This window comes from Corythoichthys intestinalis, unplaced genomic scaffold, assembly GCF_030265065.1.
Source record: "Corythoichthys intestinalis isolate RoL2023-P3 unplaced genomic scaffold, ASM3026506v1 HiC_scaffold_23, whole genome shotgun sequence".
In the NCBI taxonomy this organism is placed as follows: Eukaryota; Metazoa; Chordata; class Actinopteri; order Syngnathiformes; family Syngnathidae; genus Corythoichthys; species Corythoichthys intestinalis.
This window is the reverse complement of record NW_026651592.1, coordinates 5,650,581-5,676,995: the sequence shown is the minus strand read 5'-3', so window position 1 is coordinate 5,676,995 and position 26,415 is coordinate 5,650,581. Positions and strand designations below refer to the sequence as shown.

General features: G+C 39.9%; 2 protein-coding genes across 2 annotated transcripts in view; one reads left to right on the top strand and one right to left on the bottom strand.

The window, feature by feature from the left end:
- LOC130911107 (cyclin-dependent kinase-like 1) overlaps positions 1–13,305 on the top strand; it is a 49,587-nt gene extending 36,282 nt beyond the window's left edge. The window contains exons 4-10 of the mRNA XM_057828821.1: positions 609–681; positions 5,481–5,571; positions 9,210–9,410; positions 9,473–9,555; positions 11,241–11,297; positions 12,874–13,029; positions 13,100–13,305. Coding sequence (XP_057684804.1) covers positions 609–681; positions 5,481–5,571; positions 9,210–9,410; positions 9,473–9,555; positions 11,241–11,297; positions 12,874–13,029; positions 13,100–13,195 — 757 coding nt within the window. The 3' untranslated portion in view covers positions 13,196–13,305. The remainder of the gene's footprint in view (positions 1–608; positions 682–5,480; positions 5,572–9,209; positions 9,411–9,472; positions 9,556–11,240; positions 11,298–12,873; positions 13,030–13,099) is intronic.
- A 5,380-nt stretch (positions 13,306–18,685) lies between these two features.
- LOC130911104 (cytochrome P450 2G1-like) overlaps positions 18,686–26,415 on the bottom strand; it is a 42,128-nt gene continuing 34,398 nt past the window's right edge. Inside the window, exon 9 of the mRNA XM_057828817.1 lies at positions 18,686–19,088. Coding sequence (XP_057684800.1) covers positions 18,904–19,088 — 185 coding nt within the window. The 3' untranslated portion in view covers positions 18,686–18,903. The remainder of the gene's footprint in view (positions 19,089–26,415) is intronic.

Sequence of the window (26,415 nt, the reverse complement as noted above, 5' to 3'; positions counted from 1 at the left end):
CTAGACAATCCTTCCTGGTTGTATGCGGTACAGCTTTCGGAATTTTTTTAACAGAAATCCGGCATTAGATTGCTGTGTGCGTGTCACATCACGCTCAGTCATGGTTGCCACTGCTACCAATGAACCATTGTGAGCGTAACACATTATAAATAACAGTCGCTACAGTATGAATATCCAGCCGAAATGAATACCTTAGTAATATTCTGGAAAATTTTTCACTTTAAAAAAAAAAATCCAGTGTCTCGTTGTGGAGTACTCAAAGCCACAACATATCATCACAGCACATTTAAATTTGTACATGAAACCGTGAAGTTTGAAAGCCAACTGCAACATGGAATCACAAGAGACAGGTCTTTTTCCCCCAAAATTTTAGGGATTTTCTATGCTAATTAATGGAGTCTCCAATTAATTTTCCGCACTAAATGGAGGCCTACAGAGATCAAACTCATCTAAGAACACTCCCAGAAACAAAGTACTACGGTCTAAAATTTCATCAAAATCCGCCCAGTCATTTCGGAGTCAGTAGGGAACGAACAAATACACAAAAAAAGTTCCATTCCTATATACTAAGCATAGAAAAAGATCATTCTTGTGTTGTCCTTCCGCAGGGTTCCCGAGGCTCAGCTGAAGAGCATCGTGTGGCAGACGCTACAGGCGGTCAACTTTTGCCACAAGCACAATGTAAGTAGACATGCCCGCCAGCCTCCAGCCACAAAACGGTGAGCCTGATTTGATTTGCCTTCTGAAGGGACTTCAAAGTTCTTTGTTAAAACTCGCAACGCCTAGAATAAATTTTAGTCGAATACACGTTTATACAGTTGTGGTCAAAAGTTTACATACACTTGTGAAGAACATAATGTCATGGCTCTCTTGAGTTTCCAGTTATTTCTAAAACTCTGATTTTTCTCTGATAGAGTGATTGGAACAGATACTTCTTTGTCACAAAAAACATTCATGAAGTTTGGTTCATTTATGACTTTATTATGGGTTAACAGAAAAAGTGATCACATCTGCTGGGTCAAAAATATACATACATGGATCTGAAAAAGCGAATCATTGACTTTAACAAGTCAGGAAAGTCACTTGGAGCCATTTCAAAGCAGCTGCAGGTCCCAAGAGCAACAGTGCAAACAATTGTTTGTAAGTATAAAGTGCATGGCACTGTTTTGTCACTGCCACGATCAGGAAGAAAACGCAAGCTATCACCTGCTGCTGAGAGAAAACTGGTCAGGAGGGTGAAGATTCAACCGATAATCACCAAAAAGCAGATCTGCCAAGAATTAGAAGCTGCTGGAACACAGGTGTCAGTGTCCACAGTTAAGCGTGTTTTGCATCTCCATGGACTGAGAGGCTGCCATGCAAGAAGGAAGCCCTTGCTCCAAAAGCGGCACCTTATGGCTCGACTGAAGTTTGCTGCTGATCACATGGACAAAGATAAGACCTTCTGGAGGAAAGTTCTGTGGTCAGATGAAACAAAAATCGAGCTGTTTGGCCACAATGCCCAGCAATATGTTTGGAGGAGAAAAGGTGAGGCCTTTAACCCCAAGTTCACCGTGCCTACCGTCAAGCACGGTGGTGGTAGTATTATGCTGTGGGGCTGTTTTGCTGCCAATGGAACTGGTGCTTTATGGGATAATGAAGAAGGAGGATCACCTTCAAATTCTTCAAGATAACCTAACGTCATCAGCCCGAAGATTGGGTCTTGGGCGCAGTTGGGTGATCCAACAGGACAATGACCCCAAACACACATCAAAAGTGGTAATGGAATGGCTAAATCAGGCTAGAATTAAGGTTTTCGAATAGCCTTCCCAAAGTCCTGACTTAAACCCCATTGAGAACTTGTGGACAATGCTGAAGAAACAAGTCCATGTCAGAAAGCTATCAAATTTAGCTGAACTGCACCAATTCTGTCAAGAGGAGTGGTCAAAGATTCAGCCAGAAGCTTGCGAGAAGCTTGTGGATGGCTACCAAAAGTGCCTAATTGAAGTGAAAATGGCCAAGGACATGTTACCAAATATTAGCGCTGCTGTATGTATATTTTTGACCCAGCAGATTTGATCACTTTTTTTCTGTTCACCCATAATAAAGTCATAAAAGAACCAAACTTCATGAATGTTTTTTGTGACAAAGAAGTATCTCTTCCAATCACTCTATCAGAGAAAAATCAGAGTTTTAGAAATAACTGGAAACTCAAGAGAGCCATGACATTATGTTCTTCACAAGTGTATGTAAACTTTTGACCACAACTGTACTAGTCCTTCTCAAAAAATTGGCATATTGTGATAATGTTAATTATTTTCTGTAATGGACTGATAAACATTAAACTTTCATATATTTTAGATTCATTACACACAACTGAAGTATTTCAAGCTTTTTATTGTTTTAATATTGATGATTTTGGCAAAAAAGTAAAGAAAAACCAAAAATCCCTATCTCAAAAATTTGCATATTTCATCCGACCAATACAAAAAAGTGTTTTTTAATACAAAAAGTGGTTTTGGCACTGTGAGCAGGTGCCAGGTCGTGTTGAAAATTGAAATCTTCTTCTCCATAAAGCTTTTCAGTAGATGGAAGCATGATATGCTCCAAAATCTCCTGATAGCTAGCTGCATTGACCCTGCCCTTGATAAGACACAGTAGATCAACACCAGCAGCTGACATGGCACCACATTCCATCACTGACTGTGGGTACTTGACACTGGACTTCAGGCATTTTGGCATTTCCTTCTTCCTCCAAACTCTTGCACCTAATTTCCGAATGACATGCAAAATTTGCTTTCATCTGAAAATAGTACTCTGGACCACTGAGCAACAGTACAGCTCTGCTTCTCTGTAGCCCAGGTCAGGCGCTTCTGTCGCTGTTTTAGGTTCAAAAGTGGCTTGACCTGGGGAATGCGGCACCGGTAGCCTATTTCCAGGTTTCTGCAGGTCCCCCAAGGTCAGGAATCTGCCCTTCTCCAAAATCTTTCTCAGGGTGCGGTCACCTCTTCTGGTTGTGCAGCGTTTCCTGCCACACTTTTTCCTTCCAACTGAGGTGCCTTGATACAGCACTCTGGGAACAGCCTATTCGCTCAGAAACTTTCTATGTCTTACCCTCTTGCTTGAGGGTGTCAGTGATGGCCTTCTGGACCGCAGTCAGGTCGGCAGTCTTGCCCATGATTGCGGTTTTGAGTAATGAACCAGGCTGGGAGTTTTTAAAAGCCTCAGGAATCTTTCACAGGGGTTTTGAGTTAATTCGTTGATTCAGATGATTAGGTTAGTAGCTTCTTTAGAGTACCTTTTCATGATATGCTAATATTTTGAGAAAGGGATTTTTGGTTTTTCTGGACTTTTTTGCCAAAATCATCAATATTAAAACAATAAAAGCCTTGAACTACTTCAATCAATCAATCAAATAAAAATTTATTTATATAGCCCTTTACAAAACCCGAAAGGTCCCCAAAGTGCTTTACAACAAAGACAAACATGGCTCATAGTAAATAAAAGGCAGGAAAGTATTATAGAATGACATTAGGAAGAAAAAAAAGAAAAAAGAAACGAAACAATGCATCACGATAAAAGTCAGACAGCAAATAAAACAGATAAAATCCGAAAACATTAAAAACCCTAAAGAAATAAAACCAGGCTAAACTAATCTTGGGGAAAGGCGAGTCTTATAAGGTGTGTCTTTAAACAAGATTTAAAAAACAAATAAACAAATTTGTAGTGGTGCAGATTTCAGGGGGAAGACTACTCCAAAACCTGGGCGCAGCAACCGCAAAAGATTGGTCTCCCCACTGTTTGAGTTTGGACCTCGGAACGTGCAAATGAAGTTGGCCGGTAGAGCAAAGAGGCCTGCCAGAATTACGGATGGTTAAAATTTCCGATAAGTAAGAAGGAGCCTGGCCATTAATAGAATTGGAAACAAACAGTAAAAGTTTAAAATCAATTCTAAAATGGACTGGAAGCCAGTGGAGCGATGATAGCACGGGGGTAATATGTTCACGTCTAGGTGTATCTGTTAAAAATCGAGCAGCTGCATTTTGAACAAGTTGGAGACGAGAAATTGAGGACTTGGGAAGACCAACATAAAGTGTGTTGCAGTAATCCAGCCTTGAGCTTATAAAAGCATGAATTGCTTTTTCGAGGTCGTGGCGAGTAAGAAGAGGCTTCACTTTGGACAAGAGATGGAGCTGGAAAAAACTTGCTCATACAACAGAACTAATCTGTTTTTCAAAGTTGAGCCTGCAATCGAATATCACTCCGAGATTTTTAACATGTGTTTTAAAAAAGGGACCCAGAGTGCCAGGGTTAGGCTCAAGAGCATTTAACATAGAAGGTGTGCCAAAAGTAATATATTCAGTTTTGCTTTCGTTAAGATGTAAAAAGTTTTGTGCTAGCCACTGCTTCACGTCGGATATGCACTCCATTAAGTTAGTGAGAGCAGTTTGTTCGTTGGGTCTCAGGGGGAGATACAGCTGCAGGTCATCAGCATAAAAATGAAAAGAGATATTATGTTTTTTTTTTTATAATTGATCCTAAAGGTAGGAGATAAAGTCCAAAGAGAACAGGCCCTAAAATAGAGCCTTGTGGCACCCCACAAGACAGAGAAGTTTGTGAGGAGGAAAATTATCATTACCGAGAAGGTCCTATGTTCCAGGTACGATTTAAACCACTGTAGAGCGTTACCACGGATACCTATAAAGTGTTCTAAACGAGATACAAGGACTGTGTGGTTGACTGTATCAAATGCTGCTGTGAGATCTAGTAAAACAAGGATTGCTGGGTTTCCATTATCTACAGAAAGGGCAATGTACTTTTAACAGTGCTGACTCAGTGCTATGTCTGGACCTGAAGCCTGATTGAAACTTGTCAAGGGTGGAGTTTGTCTCTTGAAATGTTTGCAATTGAATTACAACAACTTTTTCTAAAACTTTAGAAAGGAAAGACAAGTGGGAGACGGGTCTAAAATTGGACAGCACGGAGGAGTCGAGATGGGGTTTGTTAAGACGGGGTCTGACTACAGCCTGTTTGAAGGCAGCTGGGACAGAACCGGTACTGAGAGAGGTATTTATAAGAGCCAGCAGACTTTGTCCGAGACAACTAAAGACTTGAGTTGTGTGTAATCAATCTAAAATATATGAAAGTCTAATGTTTATCAGTACATTACAGAAAATAATGAACTTTATCACATTATAATAATTTTTTGAGAAGGACTAGTATATAATATAACTTAGCCTCATCAAAGGGTTGAAGGAGCCGCAGGTTGCCGACCCCTGCACTAGAAGAGCGAGGAAAATGGAGACGCACTGCAAATTTGGCAGCTCACTACTGAACAAAATGTATGTCATTGTAGTTTTTCTAAAGTTTAAAGTCTGTCTTAAATCCTCCTCATCTGGTGCTTGGCCTGTGGGTGTATAAATAGAACAGTGCATATATAGCTAGGTGTACAGCCGCAGCACAAACATGAGACGTTTTCTGCGCGTTTGTTTGTGTTGCAGTGCATCCACCGTGACGTTAAGCCTGAGAACATCCTCCTCACCAAGACCGGCATTATCAAGTTGTGCGACTTTGGGTTCGCTCGCATTCTCAGTGGGTCTATTGTGTGTGTGTGTGTGTGGCCTTTATGTGCATTTACTGACTGTAATGACTTATTCAGCACTGCCTACTCACTTTCAATGCTTCACCTCAAGTCAATTAGTGCGACCCTGTGAGCCGTGTGGACTGTTGACCGCTCCTGTGTTGGGTTTCCGTGTTGTGTTACCGTATTGGCCGTTGGGTACTTTCAGGAGGCCTTGTAATCCCTCCACAATGTTGCCTTATTTAGTGTTCACTATGAATGTACAGTAAGCCCCTTTGACATCTTACATGTCATGCACTGTTGTTTTTGGCAGCCCTTTTAATTTTTGTCTTAGTCTTTTGGATGAAAATACCTAGTCATATTTTAATCATTTCAAAATGTGTTTGTCTTCGTCTAGTTTTAGTCGACAAAATCTCATACAAATTTCATCATGGCCAGAAATATATAGAGGTTTCCAACAATTTCGAAAGAACATAGACGAGCACATTTTGGGGCAGTTTACATGGCGACTCTGCGACACAAAGACGCAATGACTGAGTAGCGGACTCGCCTCGCGTGCATATGGTGTCGACGAAGACGAAAAATGCTGAATCCTGCCTCCAAAGTGGAAGAATCCGATTGCGGAGGGTTGAGGGGGGCTTCCTCGGCATGCATATCAAAGGCTCCCGCGGCGCGAGACCGCGCCGTTAACGTCAGCACTCGTACACGTGGCAGCGTGTGCAGCGGTGCTACTAAACATTAAAAACCGCAAATATGACAGAATGTCGGCTTTAATTTACTCTTTTAATAATATTTTTAAATTAAAAATGTTGAATGTTTCAATTTTTGTGCCTTTTTGAACAAAAGAAAAATGACATTGCTTCGAGTGGGCGGGCATATTTTTTTCCGGCTGAGGGAGCTCGGTGGGGTCAAAGTGCATCATTCTCTGTCGCCCTGTAAATCTGCACTGCCCCCTAGGGCCTGGCATGAATACTACATCAGTTTCATGCACGAATTGCGACATTGTTCAAATGGAGACGCAAATGCAAATGTAAATTTGAAATTTTTCGTATTCTCGGAGAGTCCCCATGTAAACGGCCCCTTAGTCGCCACTACGAGGACAACGCCAACTTTGTGATGATAATACACACTCAGCAGGTACATTATGTTCAATTAAACCCACCACCTAGAAGCCAAGAACTATATGTAAAGAAAATAGTTGTCCGAGCGTTTAACTCATTCACTCCCAGCCATTTTCACAGAAAATTCTGTTCTATTGCTATATGAACATGGAACCCACCAAAAGAAAGATAACTCTCTTCTTTCAGCAGGAAAAAAAGTAAGTTCATATCTTTTTCCATTCTTTAGACATCAACATTAGAAAATAGCTTAGTTTGAGCAATTGTCCAATTTCTGATGAAAAAACAGAGAAACTGAGCTTTTTGTAAAAGCATACATTTCAAACATAACTTTGACATTAACACAGCTATTTTTTGCTTTTGTGACATCCCAAAAATCTGAAAAATGTTTCCCTTCTACAAAATAACATAGACAACAAGACAAATAGAGCTTTTGATAGCAAAGTAACAAATTATTTACACATAACTAAACTATTGAACTGAGAGATGATGCTGTTGTAGCCGCGGCTTTATCGGCAGACGGGGTAAAATTTTCCCTCATCACCGCCTGTCTGTCTCATCAAGATAGATATTTGAATCTTTCTTTTGTAGTGACCACTACCTTATAACATAATTCACCTAAGGAACTTGTGTGGGGCATGTGCCTTGTGTTTACATCGTTCTCCACATTTTTCTCACGCTTCTTCTTCCAACTTCCGTCCCTTGACTATTTTTTTCTTCATTCATTTCCTTTCATGGTCCGATATGAGTTCTTACTAAATGCGCTACTGCCCTCCAGTGGCCAGTTTTATTACATTAAAATTTATTTTGAGCGCTGTGCTTTGGAGCGAACTTGCATCAGAACCTAGAGATGTCTTTTGTGAAAAAAAAAAAAAAACAACGTAAAAGACGTATAAATACATTTTTGGGACACTGAAACAATTAAAAATAGAACGTATTTATACGTTTTTGGGAGCAAATGAGTTACACTAAGAGGATGCTCGCCACGCTAAAGTTGATGCTAATGCTAACACGAATGCTATGCTAACGCGACGTGTATTAGGGCTGTTTATGCTTCTGCGGCAGACCTACACCGTCAAGGCAGACCCGATTTACGACCCTCTGCCGTAGCCTGACGTGCAGCTCCACAAATTCCTGACTATGCGTCACGTCAACGCGTGGTGACATGATGCAAATGGACTGTGATTGGTCCGATCAGACTATCGTTTCCAATTCAGCGGGAAATCACCGCCATTTACAAACATTCTTACGCTACACTCAAAAATGCACCAAGCTGACGAGAGGATCATCGAAGAGGTCTGCAAGTACGACACCTGTACAATGTGTTGTCAAGGCATTATAAAGATTGCCAAATGGCAAGCAATTCGTGGAAAGAGATTGCTGAAAATAGGGGGCTGGAGGTCAGCGAATGCTTAAAACAAATGGAAGAACCTCGAGACAAGTATGGGTGTGTTCGGAAGCGAATGACTACACAAAGCGATGGCCCAGCTGGCCAAAAACTGCCAGCTATATATCACTTGAAGTCATATTTTTGGTTGGTGCCCTTTATCATTTATTGTGTTCGTATGTTTGCTGTGAGCCTGTGACTTATTTACATTGTACACTTCAAGTATATGAAGAATAAAACACAGGTTTGGTGTAAAAAGAGTTGTTTTGATGTTAAATTTTCAGTTCACGCACTTGATACATCATCACTGAGGTGCCTTGGTGATTTTTAATGATAACATGTTTACCATCAAGGCTTCCAAGAGAGTTTGGGAAGTTTCATAACCGCCAGAAATCTGCTAGGGCTTCCCACTGACTGGTTTTAGGACACGTCAAAGAAATCGGACAAAACCCAGGACAACGCCGCTTGCTATCTTTCACCCGATGCCAGAATTCGTAATGTGACTGCCAGTGTCTGTGCGGCATCAACAGTCGGACAGACCACCTCCGCGACCACCTTCTGCAACAGCTGCGCCTCAACATTTGTATGATCAACATTTGTTGTTCAATGTTGATGAGCTGAAGATCCACATTCAAGCGTACCATCTGCGTTGGCATTATTGTCTAACCGGAAGAAAACTCAAAGAATTCGACAAGATTCCTCCAAAACCGTACAAAAACAATGCCACACCCCTCTAGCGGCTTGGCGGTGAATTACAGAGCAACGCATTCCCTTGCCACAGAAATATCGAATGCTCGTTGACGCCGTAGGGTTTACGTTGTCGCTATGGCGTCATTGCAATGCAGAAGCATAAATCAGGCTTGAATGTGTGACGATCGCCAGCAAGCTAAGCTAACGTACTCCATGCACAATATTAAAATGTCACGCATTGTGAAAATATGACAGAAACGATGTCGCATTTTCATCTCATTACTGTCTTGTCAGACGCAAACTGGCATTCGTCTCATTACGTTCTAGTCTCCCAAGCCACGTTTTTTTTTTTTTTTAGCTCGTCACGTCATCGTCAAAAAAAATAGTTCGTCGACAAAATATTTTCGTTATCGTTGTTGTTAACGAAAACAACTATGATGTCATGTCTACTCAGCGGGACCAGAAGACGACTACACGGACTACGTGGCAACCCGCTGGTACCGTGCTCCAGAACTGCTGGTCGGGGACACTCAGTACGGCCCCCCGGTGGACGTATGGGCGCTGGGATGCGTTTTTGCTGAGCTGCTCTGCGGGAGTCCGCTCTGGCCGGGGAAGTCCGACGTGGACCAGCTCTACCTCATCCGCAAAACTCTCGGTACACCTTCAAGCAGTGGTTAAAGTGGTGAGAAACCACCTCCTCATCCTTATTCGTTACAGGGGACCTCATCCCTCGGCACCAGCAGGTGTTCCGCTCTAATGTGTTTTTCAGTGGAGTTAGTATTCCGGAACCTGACACCACGGTATGACTCCAATATACATTTGTTTTTGAAATACAGTGGGGAAAATAAGTATTTAGTCAACCACCAATTGTGCAAGTTCTCCTACTTGAAAAGGTTAGAGAGGCCTGTAATTGTCAACATGGGTAAACCTCAACCATGAGAGACAGAATGTGAAAAAAAAAACAGAAAATCACATTGCTTGATTTTTAAAGAATTTATTTCCTAATTATAGTGGAAAAAAGGTATTTGGTCTCCTACAAACAAGCAAGATTTCTGGCTGTCAAAGAGGTCTAACTTCTTCTAAACGAGGTTTAACGAGGCTCCACTCGTTACCTGTATTAATGGCACCTGTTTTAACTCTATCATTATGAAAGACACCTGTCCACAAACTCAGTAAGTCACACTCCAAACTCCACTATGGCAAAGACCAAAGAGCTGTCGAAGGACACCAGAGAAAAAATTGTAGACCTGCACCAGGCTGGGAAGACTGAATCTGCAATAGGTAAAACGCTTGGTGTAAAGAAATCAACTGTGGGAGCAATTATTAGAAAATGGAAGACATACAAGACCACTGATAATCTCCCTCGATCTGGGGCTCCATGCAAGATGTCATCCCGTGGCGTCAAAATGATAACAAGAACGGTGAGCAAAAATCCTAGAACTACACGGGGGGATCTAGTGAATGACCTACAGAGAGCTGGGAACACAATAACAAAGGCTAATATCAGTAAAACAATGCGCCGCCAGAGACTCAAATCCTGCACTGCCAGATGTGTCCCCCTGCTGAAGCCAGTAAACGTACAGGCCCGTCTGCTAGAGAGCATTTGGATGATCCAGAAGAGGACTGGGAGAATGGGTTATGGTCAGATGAAACCAAAATAGAAGTTTTTGGTTGAAACACAGGTTCTCGTGTTTGGAGGAGAAAGATTACTGAATTGCATCCGAAGAACACCCTACCCCTCTGTGAAGCATGGAGGTGGAAACATCCTGCTTTGGGGCTGTTTTCCTGCAAAGGGACCAGGACGAATGATCTGTGTACACCAGGACGAATGATCTGTGTAAAGGAAAGAATGAATGGGGCCATGTATCGAGAGATTTTGAGTGAAAATCTCCTTCCATCAGCAAGGGCATAGAAGATGAGCCGTGGCTTGGTCTTTCAGCATGACAATGATCCCAAACACACAGCCAGGGCAACAAAGGAGTGGCTTCGTTAGAAGCATTTCAAGGTCCTGTGGCCTAACCAGTCTCCAGATCTCAACCCCATAGAAAATCTGTGGAGGGAGTTGAAAGTCCGTGTTGCCCAACGACAGCCCCAAAACATCACTGCTCCAGAGGAGGTCTGCATGGAGGAATGGGCCAAAATACCAGCAACAGTGTGTGAAAAGCTTGTGAAGAGTTACAGAAAACGTTTAGCCTCCGTTATTGCCAACAAAGGGTACATAACAAAGTATTGAGATGAACTTTTGGTATTGACCAAACACTTAATTTCCACCATGATTTGCAAATAAATTCTTTAAACATCAAACAATGTGATTTTCTGGGGGGTTTTCCACATTCTGTCTCTCATGGTTGAGGTTTACCCATGTTGACAGTTACAGGCCTCTCTAATATTTTCAAGTGGGAGAACTTGTACAATTCGTGGTTGACTAAATACTTATTTGCCCCACTGTATGTTGTGATGTTGATGCTGTCACTCGATTTTTCAGGAAACTCTGGAAAAGCGATTTTCTGGAGCATCGTCACAGGCTCTCCAGGTCATGAAGGTATGTTGAAATTTTATAACATTTTGTTTTCGCAAACCTATGGGATATGGTGTCAAATTAATTTTTGATCGGGGCCAAATCGTAGTTATGGTTTCCTTCTGAAGGCCCCAATGTCTGCCAACTAGGGCTGGCGCCGTTAATGGACTGATCGACAAAAAAATTGATTACCAAATGAACCGACAACGACTTTACTTGTCGAATCATTTAAAGATTCTATTGACCTAAAAATTATCCAAATCCTCTTTTATCAGGCTCTCAATTGCAAACATTCTTGTTTTTCATTTGTTTGTATGTCAATTAATAATAGTTTTAAAAAAAAAAGATTCAATTGTTTGATTAAACAAGAAAGCAAAAAAGGAAGCAAGTAGTAGTTGTAGTAAAAAAAAAAAACATTTTAGTTTATTTTTTAATTAAAAAAACATGAAAAACAACAGTAAACTTCTATTTTTAGTTTGATTAAAACAGATTTTTAAACTCCATTCATTCATTAAAATATAAAAATAAAATGGAAAAAAAAATAAAAAGAAAAAAAAATTCAGATTTCTGTAGTATTTAACCTTTCATGGATGTTTGCAGAAATTTTATTTTAAAGGGGGGAAATGGCAAATGGTCTCGTTGAATCTCGTGGAATTATTGCATATTGCGACAGGCTTAATAAGTACTGTATTTGTTTATTATAACAATAAATCAACAAGATGGCATTAACATTATTAACATTCTGTTAAAGTGATCCATGGATAGAAAGACTTGTAGTTCTTTCTGACAAATGTTAGTACAAGTTAAAGAAATCTTATATTAAAACCCCTCTTAATGTTTTCGTTTTAATAAAATTTGTAAAATTTTCAATCAAAAAATAAACTAGTAGCCCGCCATTGTTGATGTCAATAATTACTTACACTATAAAATCAGTCGCACCCAAGCGCCAGCAGAGGGCAGCAAAACTCCGCAAAACACAACAAGTGGGCCATTCACTCTGCTGTCATTTAAATCTATCTGAGCTGGGCAAGTGCGTTAATTGCGTCAAATATTTTAACGTGATTAATTAAAAAAATTAATTAACGCCCGTTAACGCGATAATTTTGACAGCCCTAATTTTACTGTGATAAATTAAAATAATTACCGCCGTTAACGGGATAAATTTTATAACCCTACCTTAAGCCTAAACTAAAGACTCTGGATGGGTGTAACATATTATGTCTGTAACGGTAAATACAATTAGAAAACGATTTAATAATTTAAAAAAAAAATATATATATATATATATATATATATATATAAAAAAGGCATGTCCGATTTTTTGCCGATTCCGATACTTTGCCGATCGATCGGGACATCTTTAAAAATATTTTTTTAAAATGTAATTAGAAAAATGAATCACATACATGTTTCGGTTTTCGTCCAAGGGTTTCGAATATTCGGTTTCAGCCAAGAATTTTGCTTTCGGTATATTCCTAGTCTTTGGTGGGCCACACACAAGTCTGTCGGGCCAGATCTGACACATAAGTCATGAGTTTGACACCTGTGATATCAAAGAACCTAACCTGGATGCATTTGGAATGCGTTTGTCTGTCTGTAGTCGTGCCTAGTGATGGATCCGTCACTCAGGCTGTCGTGCGAGGAGCTTCTGGCGCTGCCCTACATCCACGGGGATGCTAGCACCGCTTGGGCTCGCGAGGGGGAACAACGTCTCGCTAGACGCCATGACAGAGGGTTCCGTCGCAGACAGACTGGGGTGAGCGAGTGAGGTGACCCAGATCAAATGGGAGTGTAAAAGCTGATTGATTTTCTATTTGTCTGTCCAGGCTCAGTACCTGCCACAGTTAGCAAACAGCAACATGTCACCGGCACCTGATGTCAAGAAGCCGGTGAAAATCAAGTATCACCTGCCTAATATTTAGCCAATAACCAGCAGCCATCTTCTTCGTTGTGTACATCTAGACTGGTACTTTAATTTATAATGCCCCAACTTGGTAGTGTTTTGAGCAGTCACTTGGTTAATATATATACGTATGGCGGAAAACACAGACAAGACTGAAAAAGCAGTTTCTGCCCTTGCACTCCTCTTTAAAAGTAATTGCTGTATTCTAAGCGAAAACACCTGTTGTGTTTGATAGAACAACACGTCTATATGCCTCCGTGGCAGATTCATGGCACATGAAGCCCCCGAACTATTTTTAATTTGTCCGTTTTACCCTGAAAACCCCCGTTTACAGACGTCGCACAACCTCTTTTGTTTCAACCCAGCCATAAGACGAAGGTAATTAATTATATTTATTATTCAAAATGTCTGTCATTTTTAGCTTAGAATCATTTATTGATGTCTAATATTTAGTTTAAAAAAAAAAAAAAAAAAAAAAAAAAAAACGACTTTGAAAAATTATTCACACGCATATTTTAAACTTTTAAACAAATTATGACACAATAAAAAATTTGGCATCTGTAAAAAAGTCATGGATATCTACCTCATAACTATCGCTTAATTGTATTTTTTTTTTTTTTTTTTTTTTTGTTACTGTCGCATTTTCCCTGATATGTTAGATGATAAATAATCGATCCAAACAAAGAAACATTGAAAAATAACGTTTAAAAGGGTAACTATATGAAAAAGAAAATCTCAACCACTCCTTGTTGTCTGCGATTTCTGCATCGCGACCCTTGTTATATCACCAAAAACTTAAAAAACTGAGATTTTAAGCTTTCCAATGATGTATCACACATGCATATCGGACAATTTTGAAATTTAGCCAAATTGGGGGAACTTCAAGTCACTTGAGTATTATTTGGCGGAAACACAGACAAGACTGAAAAAGCAGTTTTTGCTCTTGCACTCCTCTTTAAAAGAAACTGCTGTATTTTAAGCCAAAACAACTGTTGTGTTTGATATAACAATATGTCTATATGCTGCCATAGCAGATTCATGGCGAATGAAACCCCCAAACTATTTTTAATTTGCCCGTTTTACCCTGAAAACCCCCGTTTACAGACGCAACCGCTTTTGTTTAAACCCAGCCATAAAACCAAGGTAATTAAATATATTTATTATTCAAAATGTCTGTCGTTTTTAGCTTAGAATAATTAATTCATGTCTCATATTTCGTTAAAAAAAAAAAAAACTTAAAATTATTCACTCACACATTTTAAACTTTTAAACAAATTATTTCACAATGAAAAAAATGCCGTCTGTAAAAAAGTCACAGATATCTACCTCATAACTATCGCTTAATTGTATTTTTTTTTTGTTATTGTCGGATTTTCTCCGATATGTTAGATGATAAATAATCGATCCAAACAAAAAAAAGTTGAAAAAAAAACGTTTAAAGGGGTAAATATATGAAAAAGAAAATCTCGACCACTCCTTGATGTCTGCGATTTCTGCATTGTAACCCTTGTTATATTACCATGTTTCACCCATAAAATCCCCCAAAAATCCAGCTGTGGCCATTCACAGCTGTTTCTTGATACTCGGTGATACATGCTACATGGAGTTTTTGGATTGAAACAAGTTAAGTACGCGATAATATCTCGTTAAAGTCATGGCGTTTGTAATTCTGTTCTCGCGTGCTCTCGCCTCCAGATAGGGTTTTGCTGTTTAAAAAACTTTTTTTAATTTTTACTTTTTAAAATGCCCTCCTGTTCAAAATTTTTCTTCCCACAGAAAATTGAGATTTTAAGTTTTCCAATGATGTATCACACATGCATATCGGACAATTCTGAAAGTTGGCTAAATTGCGGGTCTCAGAGCGGAACTTCAAGTCACCTGAGTGTTTTCCGCCATATACAGTGGGGAGAACAAGTATTTGATACACTGCCAATGGGTTTTCCAATTGTCAGTGTATCAAATACTTGTTCTCCCCACTGTATAATATATTTGCTGTGTGTTGTGCGCTAGACGTTTTTTGAAAGTCTAGTAAATTGAGGTACAAGCTTTGTCACTGAAGAAACTATACTCCAAAGTCAAGGTATCGCTGAATTTTCATGTGAGGCATTCAAGACCTGCACCTGAAGCCTGCTGACGGAATGATCAGGGTCCATTTAAGTAAAACAAACGATGTGTGTATACCGTAATTAAACACCAAGTTTGCTATAATGTCATATTTTTACTACAATATCAAATCACTGAGCTTGATTACTTTGATAAAAATGTGTATTTTTAATGTATTTTGTATAGTGCTGTCAAAATTATCGCGTTAACGCGCGGTAATTAATTTTTTTAATTAATCACGTTAAAATATTTGACGCAATTAACGCACATGTCCCGCTCAGAAAGTATTCTGCCTTTTGGTAAGTTTTACAGCAAGACATTTTGCGCTGTCCAACAGCGAACTCTTGTGGTCGCTTTGCGACATGGTTTATTATTTTCTTCTTTTCTTTCTTCATTATGGCTGCACGACGTCTCGGGCTGATAATGTGCTTATATGATCCTTGGACAAGATTTGTCCGTAAGTATGGTTGTTGTAAAGAATGTACATATTATGTTAGTAAGCGAAATGTTATATTTTTTGTATGAGACGCTTTTTGTTTATGTTTAGTGAACCTGTATAGCGTGCTAAGCTAACGTAGTTGCTAATGCAATGCTTGTGTACTTTTATTTTGTAGTTTTACGACGGTCTAAAGAGGATAATGGTTTGAGGTCATTTTATTAATAAATCAGATGAAAAAGGAAGAAGTCTAATTATTAAGGCGTCGTTCACTAGCTGTCTAGCTTTGGAAAAAGTAGACGCTTCGGAGTGAGGACCGCATAGACAGATTTAAATGACAGTAGAGTGAAATGCCCACTACAGTCCTTATGTACCGTATGTTGAATGTATATATCCATCTTGTGTCTTATCTTTCCATTCCAACAATTTATTTTACAGAATATATATATAATTTACAGAAAAATATGGCATATTTCATAGATGGTTTGAATTGCGATTAATTGCGATTAATTACGATTAATTAAGTTTTAAGCTGTAATTAACTCGATTAAAAATTTTAATCGTTTGACAGCCCTAATTTTGTAGTGATGTCTTAATACAGTAGCACAAATGAATCAAGTTTAGGTAGTTTTAATAAAACCTGCCAAGGATCAATTCATTGTTGGGGTCGATTACATAACATAACATACAGAGTAGGGGTGTGACAAAATATCGAAATGGTGCTATATCGTGATACTTTGTATCCCCAAAGGTTATCGATATGCTCCTGCCAAGAATCAAGATATCGTTTTAAAAAGGTGTCAATGTCTAAAAAAATTAGGGCTGTCAAACGATTAAAATTTTTAATCGAGTTAATCACAGCTTTAAAATTAATTAATCGTAATTTATCGCAATTCAAACCATCTATAAAATATGCCATATTTTTCCGTAAATTATTGTTGGAATGGAAAGATAAAACACAAGACGGATATCTACATTCAACATACTGTACATAAGTACTGTATTTGTTTATTATAACAATAAATCATCAAGATGGCATTAGCATTCTGTTAAAGTGATCCATTGATAGAAAGACTTGTAGTTCTTAAAAGATAAATGTTAGTACAAGTTATAGAAGTTTTTAGGGTTGTTCCGATCATGTTTTTTTGCTCCCGATCTGATCCCGATCGTTTCACTTTGAGTATCTGCCGATCCCGATATTTCCCGATCCGACTGCTTTTTTTTTTTTTTTGCTCCCGATTCAAATCCAATCATTCCCGATAATTTTTCCGGATCATATACATTTTGGCAATGCATTAAGAAAAAAATGAATAAAACTTGAACGAATATATACATTCAACATACAGTACATAAGTACTGTATTTGTTTATTATGACAATAAATCCTCAAGATGGCATTTAACATTATTAACATTCTCTCTGTGAGAGGAATCCACGGATAGAAAGACTTGTATTTCTTAAAGGATAAATGTGACTTCGTATATTGTGACTAAATATTGCCATCTAGTGTATTTGTTGAGCTTTCAGTAAATGATACTGTAGCCGTTTAACTGTTCTGCCCAAATGCATGATGGGAAGTGCAACCATGACTGTGCGTAGTGGCACCAATTGATATATCTTCTCTGCGTTGGGAAAATAACACAGGGGGTTAAGAAAAAGATCAACTACTACCTTTCTTCCCCACGTTGCTTCCCACGATATTTCTAATTGTTGAGAGAGGGATTGTAAGGCTTTAGCCATTTTAATAAAGGCTCCAAAGACTGCCAAAGTTCACTCTACTCATTTTACGCTGCCTTTTAAGCTCTATATATAGGTAAAACGGCACCATCATTGATTGAACGCGACATGAGTGAGTCGTGCAGCGCATGCGTGAATTGCGTTAAATATTTTAACGAGATTAATTCTAAAAAAATTAATAACCGCCGTTAACGCGATAAATTTGATAACCTTACTTTAAGCCAAAACTAAAGACTCTGGATGAGTGAAAGACATTTTCTGTAACGTTAAATACAATTAGACAACGATTTAATTGAAAATATGTATATATATTAAAAAAAGGCATGTCCGATATTTTTTTGCCGATTCCGATACTTTGAAAATGACGTGATCGGACCCGATCGATCGGGATGACATCTTTAGAAATTTTATATTAAAACCCCTCTTCATTTTAATAAAATTTGTAAAATGTTTAATCAAAAAATAAACTAGTAGCTCACCACTGTTGATGTCAATAATTACACAATTCTCATGGTGCTGAAACCCATAAAATCAGTCGCACCCAAGCGCCAGCAGAGGGCGACAAAACTCCAAAAAACACAAGTAACAAGTGCACATGACACTGTGCTGTCATTTTAATCTGTTTAAGCGGGGCATGTGCGTTAATTGCGTCAAATATTTTAACGAGATTAATTTAAAAAATTAATTTCCGCCCGTTAACGCGATAATTTTGACAGCCCTAAAAAAATATAATTAAAAGGAACCAACAAGTTGCTACCAAAATCTTCCACTATAATAGTGTCTCAGTTAACTCTAAGGTTGCATTGACGGTGCTCGACGCCCAATCCATTTAGACTAGAAATGTTCATTCATTCGAAACCAGAGCATTTACAGTCATTCTGTCCGATTTTCAGGGCATTTACAGTTGACATTTCCTATTGAGTTTGAGTCACTGCTTATTCATTTGGGTGATTCCCAGGTCACTTCCTGTTATGTAACTCAAAATAAACAGGAAGTGACCCATAAAATACCCCAAAAATCAACAGGAAGTAACTGAAAATCAGCCGGTAAATGACCTTAAAAGGCCCAAAATTACCTCATTGCCTGGCATTGGCTGCCACTGACGGCCAGAGACGTTCAGTCCGTTTGAAGTGGGAGGGATGGCAGCAAATGAACGAATGTTCATTCGCTGCCACCCTCCCAGTTCAAATGGACTGGACGTCTACTAGTGATAAACTCATTCCAATTCACAGCGGAAGCTTGTTTTTCTGTTTATTTGTCATTTGTAGAATATCATTGTATGATTTCCTGACCAATGTATCAATAATCGTTGTATCGCCATATCGTCAGATCATCGTTATCGTGAGCTTTGTACCCCAAATTATATCGTATCGTGAGGTACCAAGAGGTTCCCACTCCTAATACAGAGCTCAAGCACGGCAATAGGTGTGTCTCAAGGGTAACCAAAATAAATCAAGATCGAGGCGTTGCCACGATGTCATATCTGCGCGGCACATTGGCAAAGCTGCTGTACTCGGGATTCAGGTCTACACTGTCTGGTCCGCCGGCGTGTGAGAAGGTGAAGTTCTGCAGCAGCGACACCACAAAAAGGAAAATTTCCATGCGAGCCAGAGACTCTCCAACGCAAGCCCTTTTTCCTGAAGGAAATAAAAAAAGACAAGGATTTGATTATAGGCAATACAAGGATTATCACGTACCCGACTTACTTTATGTGATTTCGACTTTACAACGCTAGAGTCTCGTCCGCCATTTTGTCTCCAGTCATTTTTTTTTTTTTTTTAGTTGCGTAAACAGTACCTTATTTTACCCAACAGTATCTCTTTTATTACTTTATTAATATGACGAATAATACAATTCAGTTCTAGAATAAATGATTAAAATCCTGACGAAACTGGCAATTTTTTTGGCCAATGTAACGATCATACAACCCCTAGCAAAAAGTATAGAATCACCATTCTTGGACGACCACTCACTCAGACATTTTATTATGTAGAACAAACTCGGGTAAAAAGCTTGAAAAAAATAATGAATTAGTTCAAAAGTGCAACTCCTTGGCATTCAGAAACACTAAAAGAAATGAATAAAAAACATTGTGGTGGTCAGTAAATCTTACTTTTATAGAGCAAGTGCAGCGAAATAAATACAGAATCACTCCATTCAGGAAAAAAAATATGGAATCACTCCATTTTGAGTAGAAAATACAGACACACCCAGTCAAATTTCCTTTCCTTAATTGGGCCCCTGCCTCAGATTAGATCTGCTCGTTAGTCAGCAGTTAAAAACAGTGTGGTTATCATACCTTGGAGGACTCCTGGACCAAGTGGATTCACAAGAATCATGGCTTCAACAAGAGAGATGTCTCTTGAGACCAAGGAGAGGATTATCAAACTTCTTGAAGAAGTTAACGCTACACGTATGGTTGCCAAAGATGTGGGCTGTTCACAGTCGGCTGTATCAAAAATCTGGACCAAGTACAAACAGCATGGCAAGGTTGTTAAAGTTAAGGGTACTGGTAGACCGAGGAAGACATCCAAACTTCATGACAAACAACTAAAGGCCATATGTCTTGAAAACAGAAGATGTACAACAAGACAAATGAAGAAGAAATGGAAGGAAGCTGGAGGTATGTGACAGAACTGTGCAAAATCACCTGAAGGAAATGGGGTTTTCACACATGAAAGCTAAAAGGAAACCATCATTGACACTGAAACAGAAAAGAACAATAATAATAATAATAATACATTTTATTTCTGGAGTGCTTTTCAAACACACAAAGACTCTTCACAAGAGACATGGAATTACAGTACGATAAAAAGGTATTAGAAGGATTAAAAAAATTAAAAGCACAATAAAAAGAGGTAAAAATATGGCAGCTTGGGGTTATGGTGGGTAAGAAAGAGTGAACAGGTGTATTTTCAGTCTAGATTTGAAAAGTGGTAGAGTAGATATGCTGCGGAGATCAGGGGGTAGGGAGTTCCAGAGCTGGGGGGGCGCAATGACTAAAAGCTCTGGAACCAAAGGTGGAGAGGCGGACACGGGGGACAGAGAGGGGGGAAATAGTGGTAGGGCGAAGTGAACGGGTTGGATTGTTTAGATGGAGAAGATCGCAAAGGTAGGGAGGGGCCAGGGCATGGAGTATTTTGAAGTTGATGATGAGGATTTTGTAATTGATTCTTTGTTTGACGGGAAGCCAGTGAAGTTGACGGAGGATGGGGGTAATGTGGTGTGTTGCGGGGGTTCGTGTGATGAGGCGTGCTGCTGAGTTCTGGAGGAGCTGCAGTTTCTGGAGGGACTTATTAGGGAGACCGAAGAGCAGTGAGTTACAATAATCGAGCCGGGAGGTTATTAGATTACAGACCAGGGTGGAAGCGGTATGGCGGGTGAGAGAAGGGAGGAAGCGAGAAATGTTGCAAAAGTGGAGATAGGCTAATCTGGTGATGCTGTTGGTATGTGACCGGAAGGAAAGTGTGCTGTCGAGGAACAAGACTGCAATGGGCTAAGGAGAGAGAGTCATGGACTGTGAATGACTGGATAAAGGTTATTTTCAGTGATGAATCAAGAATCTGCATTGGACAAGGTCATGACGCTGGAACTTTTGCTCGGTGCCGTTCCAGTGAGATTTACAGAGCTGACTGCCTGAAGAAATCAAAATTCCCTCAGTCCCGTGGCGTGCCATGCCGGTTGGGGGGCTGCGGCTGTGGCTCGTGGCCCGGGTGGGTGGGCGGTGGTGGGGGTAGGCATGGGGTTGGTGGTGCGTCCCCTCCTGCCATCCCTGAAGGCCGGTTGATGGGTGCGCGGGTGGCCCGAGGGACCACCCTGGATCCCAGGGGGGGGGGGGGGGGGTGATGGCTCCTTTTCTGGGCTGCGGGAGGAGGGATGGGCTGCGCTTGGCCCCCCACTCCGACGCCCACCCTCCCTCCCCGGGCTGGCTGGGTGGGGGCCGTGGTCCCAGGTTGGCGCCTGCGCGGCTTCTCCGCCCGTCTGCGTGGCTGTCGCGCGCCCGGTGGGGCTCGTGTGCTGCTAGATGTGGTAGGGCATGCTCGGGTTGGGGGTCCTGGTGCCGGGATTGGCGATGGGGCGGCATAGGGTTGGTCGCCAACGGGCTCACACTCATAAGAGATTCACACGATTACTGGGTTCTAGATCACAGAACTGATTTGTGTACACTCTACCCCTTTCAATCACTTAGCTTATAGACACCCCCACCCCCGTCCCCCTCTTTCACTGGCCAATAGGCCCCCACATGGTGTAAACCGGAAATACATCTCGCTGACAATGGCACCAGCATATTAGTAATTAGTCTAGATGGTCAATGTAATTCTTGTTGTTGTTTGTGTATGTGTTTTTCTTTCTTCTCTTGTGTTACTTTTCTTCTGTCCCCCCATAATCCCTTCCTGTTCGCTGCTTTGTCATAATAAAAAGGTATTTTGAATGATCACAATGGGAGTATGTCAGATTCTCAATGTGAAACATTAAAACTGTTCAGACTATCCCGGCACTTAGACTTCCGTTCTCTGTGTCAAACAGCTGAACAGGACAGGTAAAAAAAAAAAAAAAATCCCTCAGTCCTTGATCATATGGGGCTGCATGTCAGGCAAAGGCACTGGGGAGATGGCTGTGGTTAAATCTTCAATAAATGCAATAAAAAGTTTACATTGAAATTTTAGCTTTCTAATCCATTCAATTGAAATTTTTTTGGTGATAATGAAATCATTTTCCAATAATGCATCATGCCACAGAGCTAAAACTGTTAAAGCATTCCTTGGAGAAAGACTCATCCAGTCAATGCCATGGCCTGCAAATAGCCCAGATCTCATCCCTATTCAAATCCTGTGGTGGAAATGGAAAAACAATGGTCCATAGCAAGGCTCCGACCTGCAAGGATGATCTAGCAACTGCAATCAAAGAGAGATGGCACCAAATTGATGAAGATTACTGTTTGTCACTCATTAAGTCCATGCCTCAGAGACTTCAAGCTGTCATAAAAGCCAGAGGTGGTGCAACTAAATACTAAAGATGTGTTTTGATTGATATTTGTTTCTCATAATTCCATATATTTTTTTCCCAGAATCGAGTGATTCTATATTTATTTCCCTACACTTGCTCTATAAAAGTAACATTTACTGACCACACCAATTTTTTTTATTCCTGTCTTTTAGTGTTTCTGAATGCTAAAGAGTGGCACTTTTGAACAAATTCATTATTTTTTTTCAAGCTTTTTATCTGAGTTCGCTCTACATAATAAAATGTCTGAGTGAGTGCTTGTCCGAGACTGGTGATGCCATACTTTTTGCTAGGGGTTTTAGTAATCGTCACCTTAACTTATAAAGACTGGCGAACGGAGGTCGGACTAGGACCATTGAGATCGGAGACATTCTACGGCCATATTGTCAAGTCAATTCATGGTCGCGCCGCCACATTCATATTTTTCTATCATTTCCATCTTCATTTCAATGGTAAGCCTCACCTTTTTCCTTTTTATCACCACCTGCACTAACATTCTTGGAACCCATGTTGATTACTCTCACTAGAAAATTCGCCGTGCGTCCGTTTTGCGGGAAAACAAACTAAGGCGCTGTCATAGATTGTCATATTTCTAGCATGTTGTCGGATGTACAAACAAATGGCGAGTCAAATTTTATGTCAGGTGTCGAAAAAGATCGTGTGTCGAAGCGATCGTATGTCGAGGTAACACTGTATAGCTATCTACGGGGATGAAAGTGGCTAGAATTTCTTGCCGGAACTCCCTGGCATGAAAATCGCTAAGGAGCCAGTTTTTTTTTTCTTTTTTCTTGCCGTGGGTCAAACCTCCTAGAAAACTGCATTTGGCAATAGACCTATAATACAAAATTAAACAGGTTTTACACATGCATTAGGCTACTGCGCTATATTAACTGTAACAAGGCATACATGAATTTGCCTCCAAAATTATATTTTTTCAATAATGTGCAAAAAAAAAAAGTATCATACATTAACAAAAGTAAGTACAAATGACTTACATAATGCACAGTGAAATGGAATATATTTTGAAGAAAATTCAACATTTGACCTTTTTTCATTAATAAGGAAATAAATAAGTAGCCTAACATAGATACAGTGTATCACAAAAGTGAGAATACCCTTCGCATTTCTTCAGATATTTAAGTATATCTTTTCATGGGACACCACTGACAAAATGACACATTGACACAATGAAAAGTAGTCTGTGTGCAGCTTATATATTAGAGTTAATTTGTTTTGCCCTCAAAATAACTCAATGAATATCTAAACCCCTGGCAACAAAAGTGAACACACTCCTTAGAAACTACATCCCTAAATGTCCAAATTGAGTACTGCTTGTCATTTTCCCTTCAAAATGTCATGTGACTCGTTAGTGTTACTAGGTCCAGGTGTGCATAGGGAGCCGGTGTGTACCGTCTTGTTTCGGTTACCGTCATATTTTCGGGATCAAAGCACCGTTCCGCCCCAGAATTTTATGCCGGAACTTTGTTCCGGCCCACTTTCACTCCTGCATATATCTATCTACAACAAACATCTAAATATAAACACAAAATGATTGGGGAAAAAGTATTTCAATTAGGCCTGTCAACAATAACGCGTTAACGACCATGACTAATCTGGAAATATTAACGCATTTAAAAAAAAAATAACGCAATTTACCGCTTACACTAAGTTTGGCCACAACTGCCTCCCGTAGTCCCACACGCTGATGTTTACATTCTCTGCGCGGCAATGCAGGACAAAATGCAGCCAGCCACGATTAGTGAGGATGATGACCAAATTCCATTTTAAAAAGATGCCTAATGTAGGGTGACCATATTTTGATTTCTAAAAAAGAGGACACTCAGCCCGGCCTCAAGATACTTGAATTTTACTCAAAGTTCACTCAAAGATGCCTATATCACTTTAATATATTTAAAGTGTGTCCCCTCACTCTGGATGGAAAAATGCAGTTTGAAAAAAAATAATGACTTAAAAAAAAAAATATATATATATATATATATATATATATATTCATATATAATGCAGACCCATAGAAATGTAGTCCAGTCAATACACATACACACAGTAGGCTATGTGCCAACTAAACATTTTTATGAATTACTTTCACGACAACTGTCCTTGACAATTTGTTATTCCCATTCAATTGATGTTCTCATTCAATGTTCTAGGTTGCACACAAACAAAAACCGAAATAAACTGACAAACTATTCAATCAGCATGTTTCCAAACGTAGCAGTTCAAAACTACGTTTCCCATAATGCCTAGCGCGGTTTAGCTTACTGATAGCTAGCTGAGGCAAAATTCAAACTTTGCTATAAAAGTTTACAATCATCGACAGTGCGCCGATGCGACACCAAACGGGATTTTACAATCAAAGCTCCGACAGAAGTCAACAGTTGCCATTATATACATATTTATCATTAAAAAAAAAAAAAAAAACCTTCAGGCATTGTGGCCAAATCGTCAACCCAGTAGATGGCGGTAGTGATGGGTCCAGTGATACTAATGCGCCGGCGCGCGCGCCGAGCTCATGGAGCAACCCCTGCATCGGTGCGCGTATCGCTACAAGAAAATCACGTGACCGATGCATGAACTCCTTGAACTGTGTCGACACAGTCATGACGCGGCAAACTGCTTCAAAAGGAAGCGCGTCTGTCAACGCGATGGAGCTGCTGAAACAATCCACATCTCACGGTTACTTCCTCGTTGTCTACATGCTGTGGAAATGGACGTAAGACAGGGAAAATGCAGTTGTCATCTTCCATTCAAAATACAATTAATTTTAATGTAAATCTGAGTTTATTAGTGTGACAGGTACACGCGGGTCCGTCATTTCTGGAGCCTTGCCTACCCCTTTACCTGCATTTGACATGTTAGCTTAGTGGTCAGAGCGAATGCCACTCGTCCCCGACGCGTAGTGCGCGCGGGTTCGACTCCTGGTCAGAACGTATTGCAGCGCAAGACCAAAGTTTTCGGTTTTACTATTAAAGTTATTTTTTTTTTGCAGGTGAAATGTTGCATTTGTACTTTGTATATGACTAACCTGCCATATACAAACAGTTGCCACCTCCTCAATGCTGAAGCATTACTGGCCCAAGCATGAGAATGAAGTTTCTGATAATCCCAAAATAAACACAGGTATAGAGCCATTCCTTTACTTTCCCACAGTCACTTTTTTGGTAATTTATTAGAAATCTGTAATTAAGCTATAATTTATTTTTTGTCCACTTCAATTTCTTTCTGGTGGGTTATGGTAGCACTTAGATGACGAAGTGGGGAGTCAAGAAGGCAATGCAACTGTAGATGAAATTGCAAAAGTGCAACGATGCATGGCTGAGCCGAACATGAACCGAAGCCCAACTGAGCCAATGGACATCTTATCCAAACCTCTTTCAACTGGAAATTCTTGTGCATGCTGGCGTCATTGGTTCCATGCGAGTGTGTTGTCCACAGCAGGCTTGTTTGATTTTAAAAAGGTAACCAACTAAATTTTAAACATAAAAAAAAAAAAACTATGTTTTTGAATAAAATTTTATCAGAACAAAAAGTCCACAGGCATTCCTCATTCACCCATTCATTATTACTTACATTTTCACATTATAATATATGTTCACATAATTTAAAGATATGGAATAATGCAATATGAATGCAAAGACTTAAATTATTTGATTTTACATGCTATGTCATCAATTCAGTGTCAGTCTGTCAAGTGGGTTGCCTGTAGGGATTTTTTATGTCCAGCAGGTGTCAGTATTCAATGACACAGTATCCACACTGTGTCAACACAGTGTGTCACTGTGTCGACACGCTTCATGAGGTCTCACGGACCCATCACTAGATGGCGGTAATGCCTCATGATAGGGGTAAACTGCCAACAAAAACAAGAAGAACTAGCCCTGCAAGCAGGACTGACGGGCCCTCGCGTATGGCGCAACTCGGACGTCAAACAAAGTCGGAGGG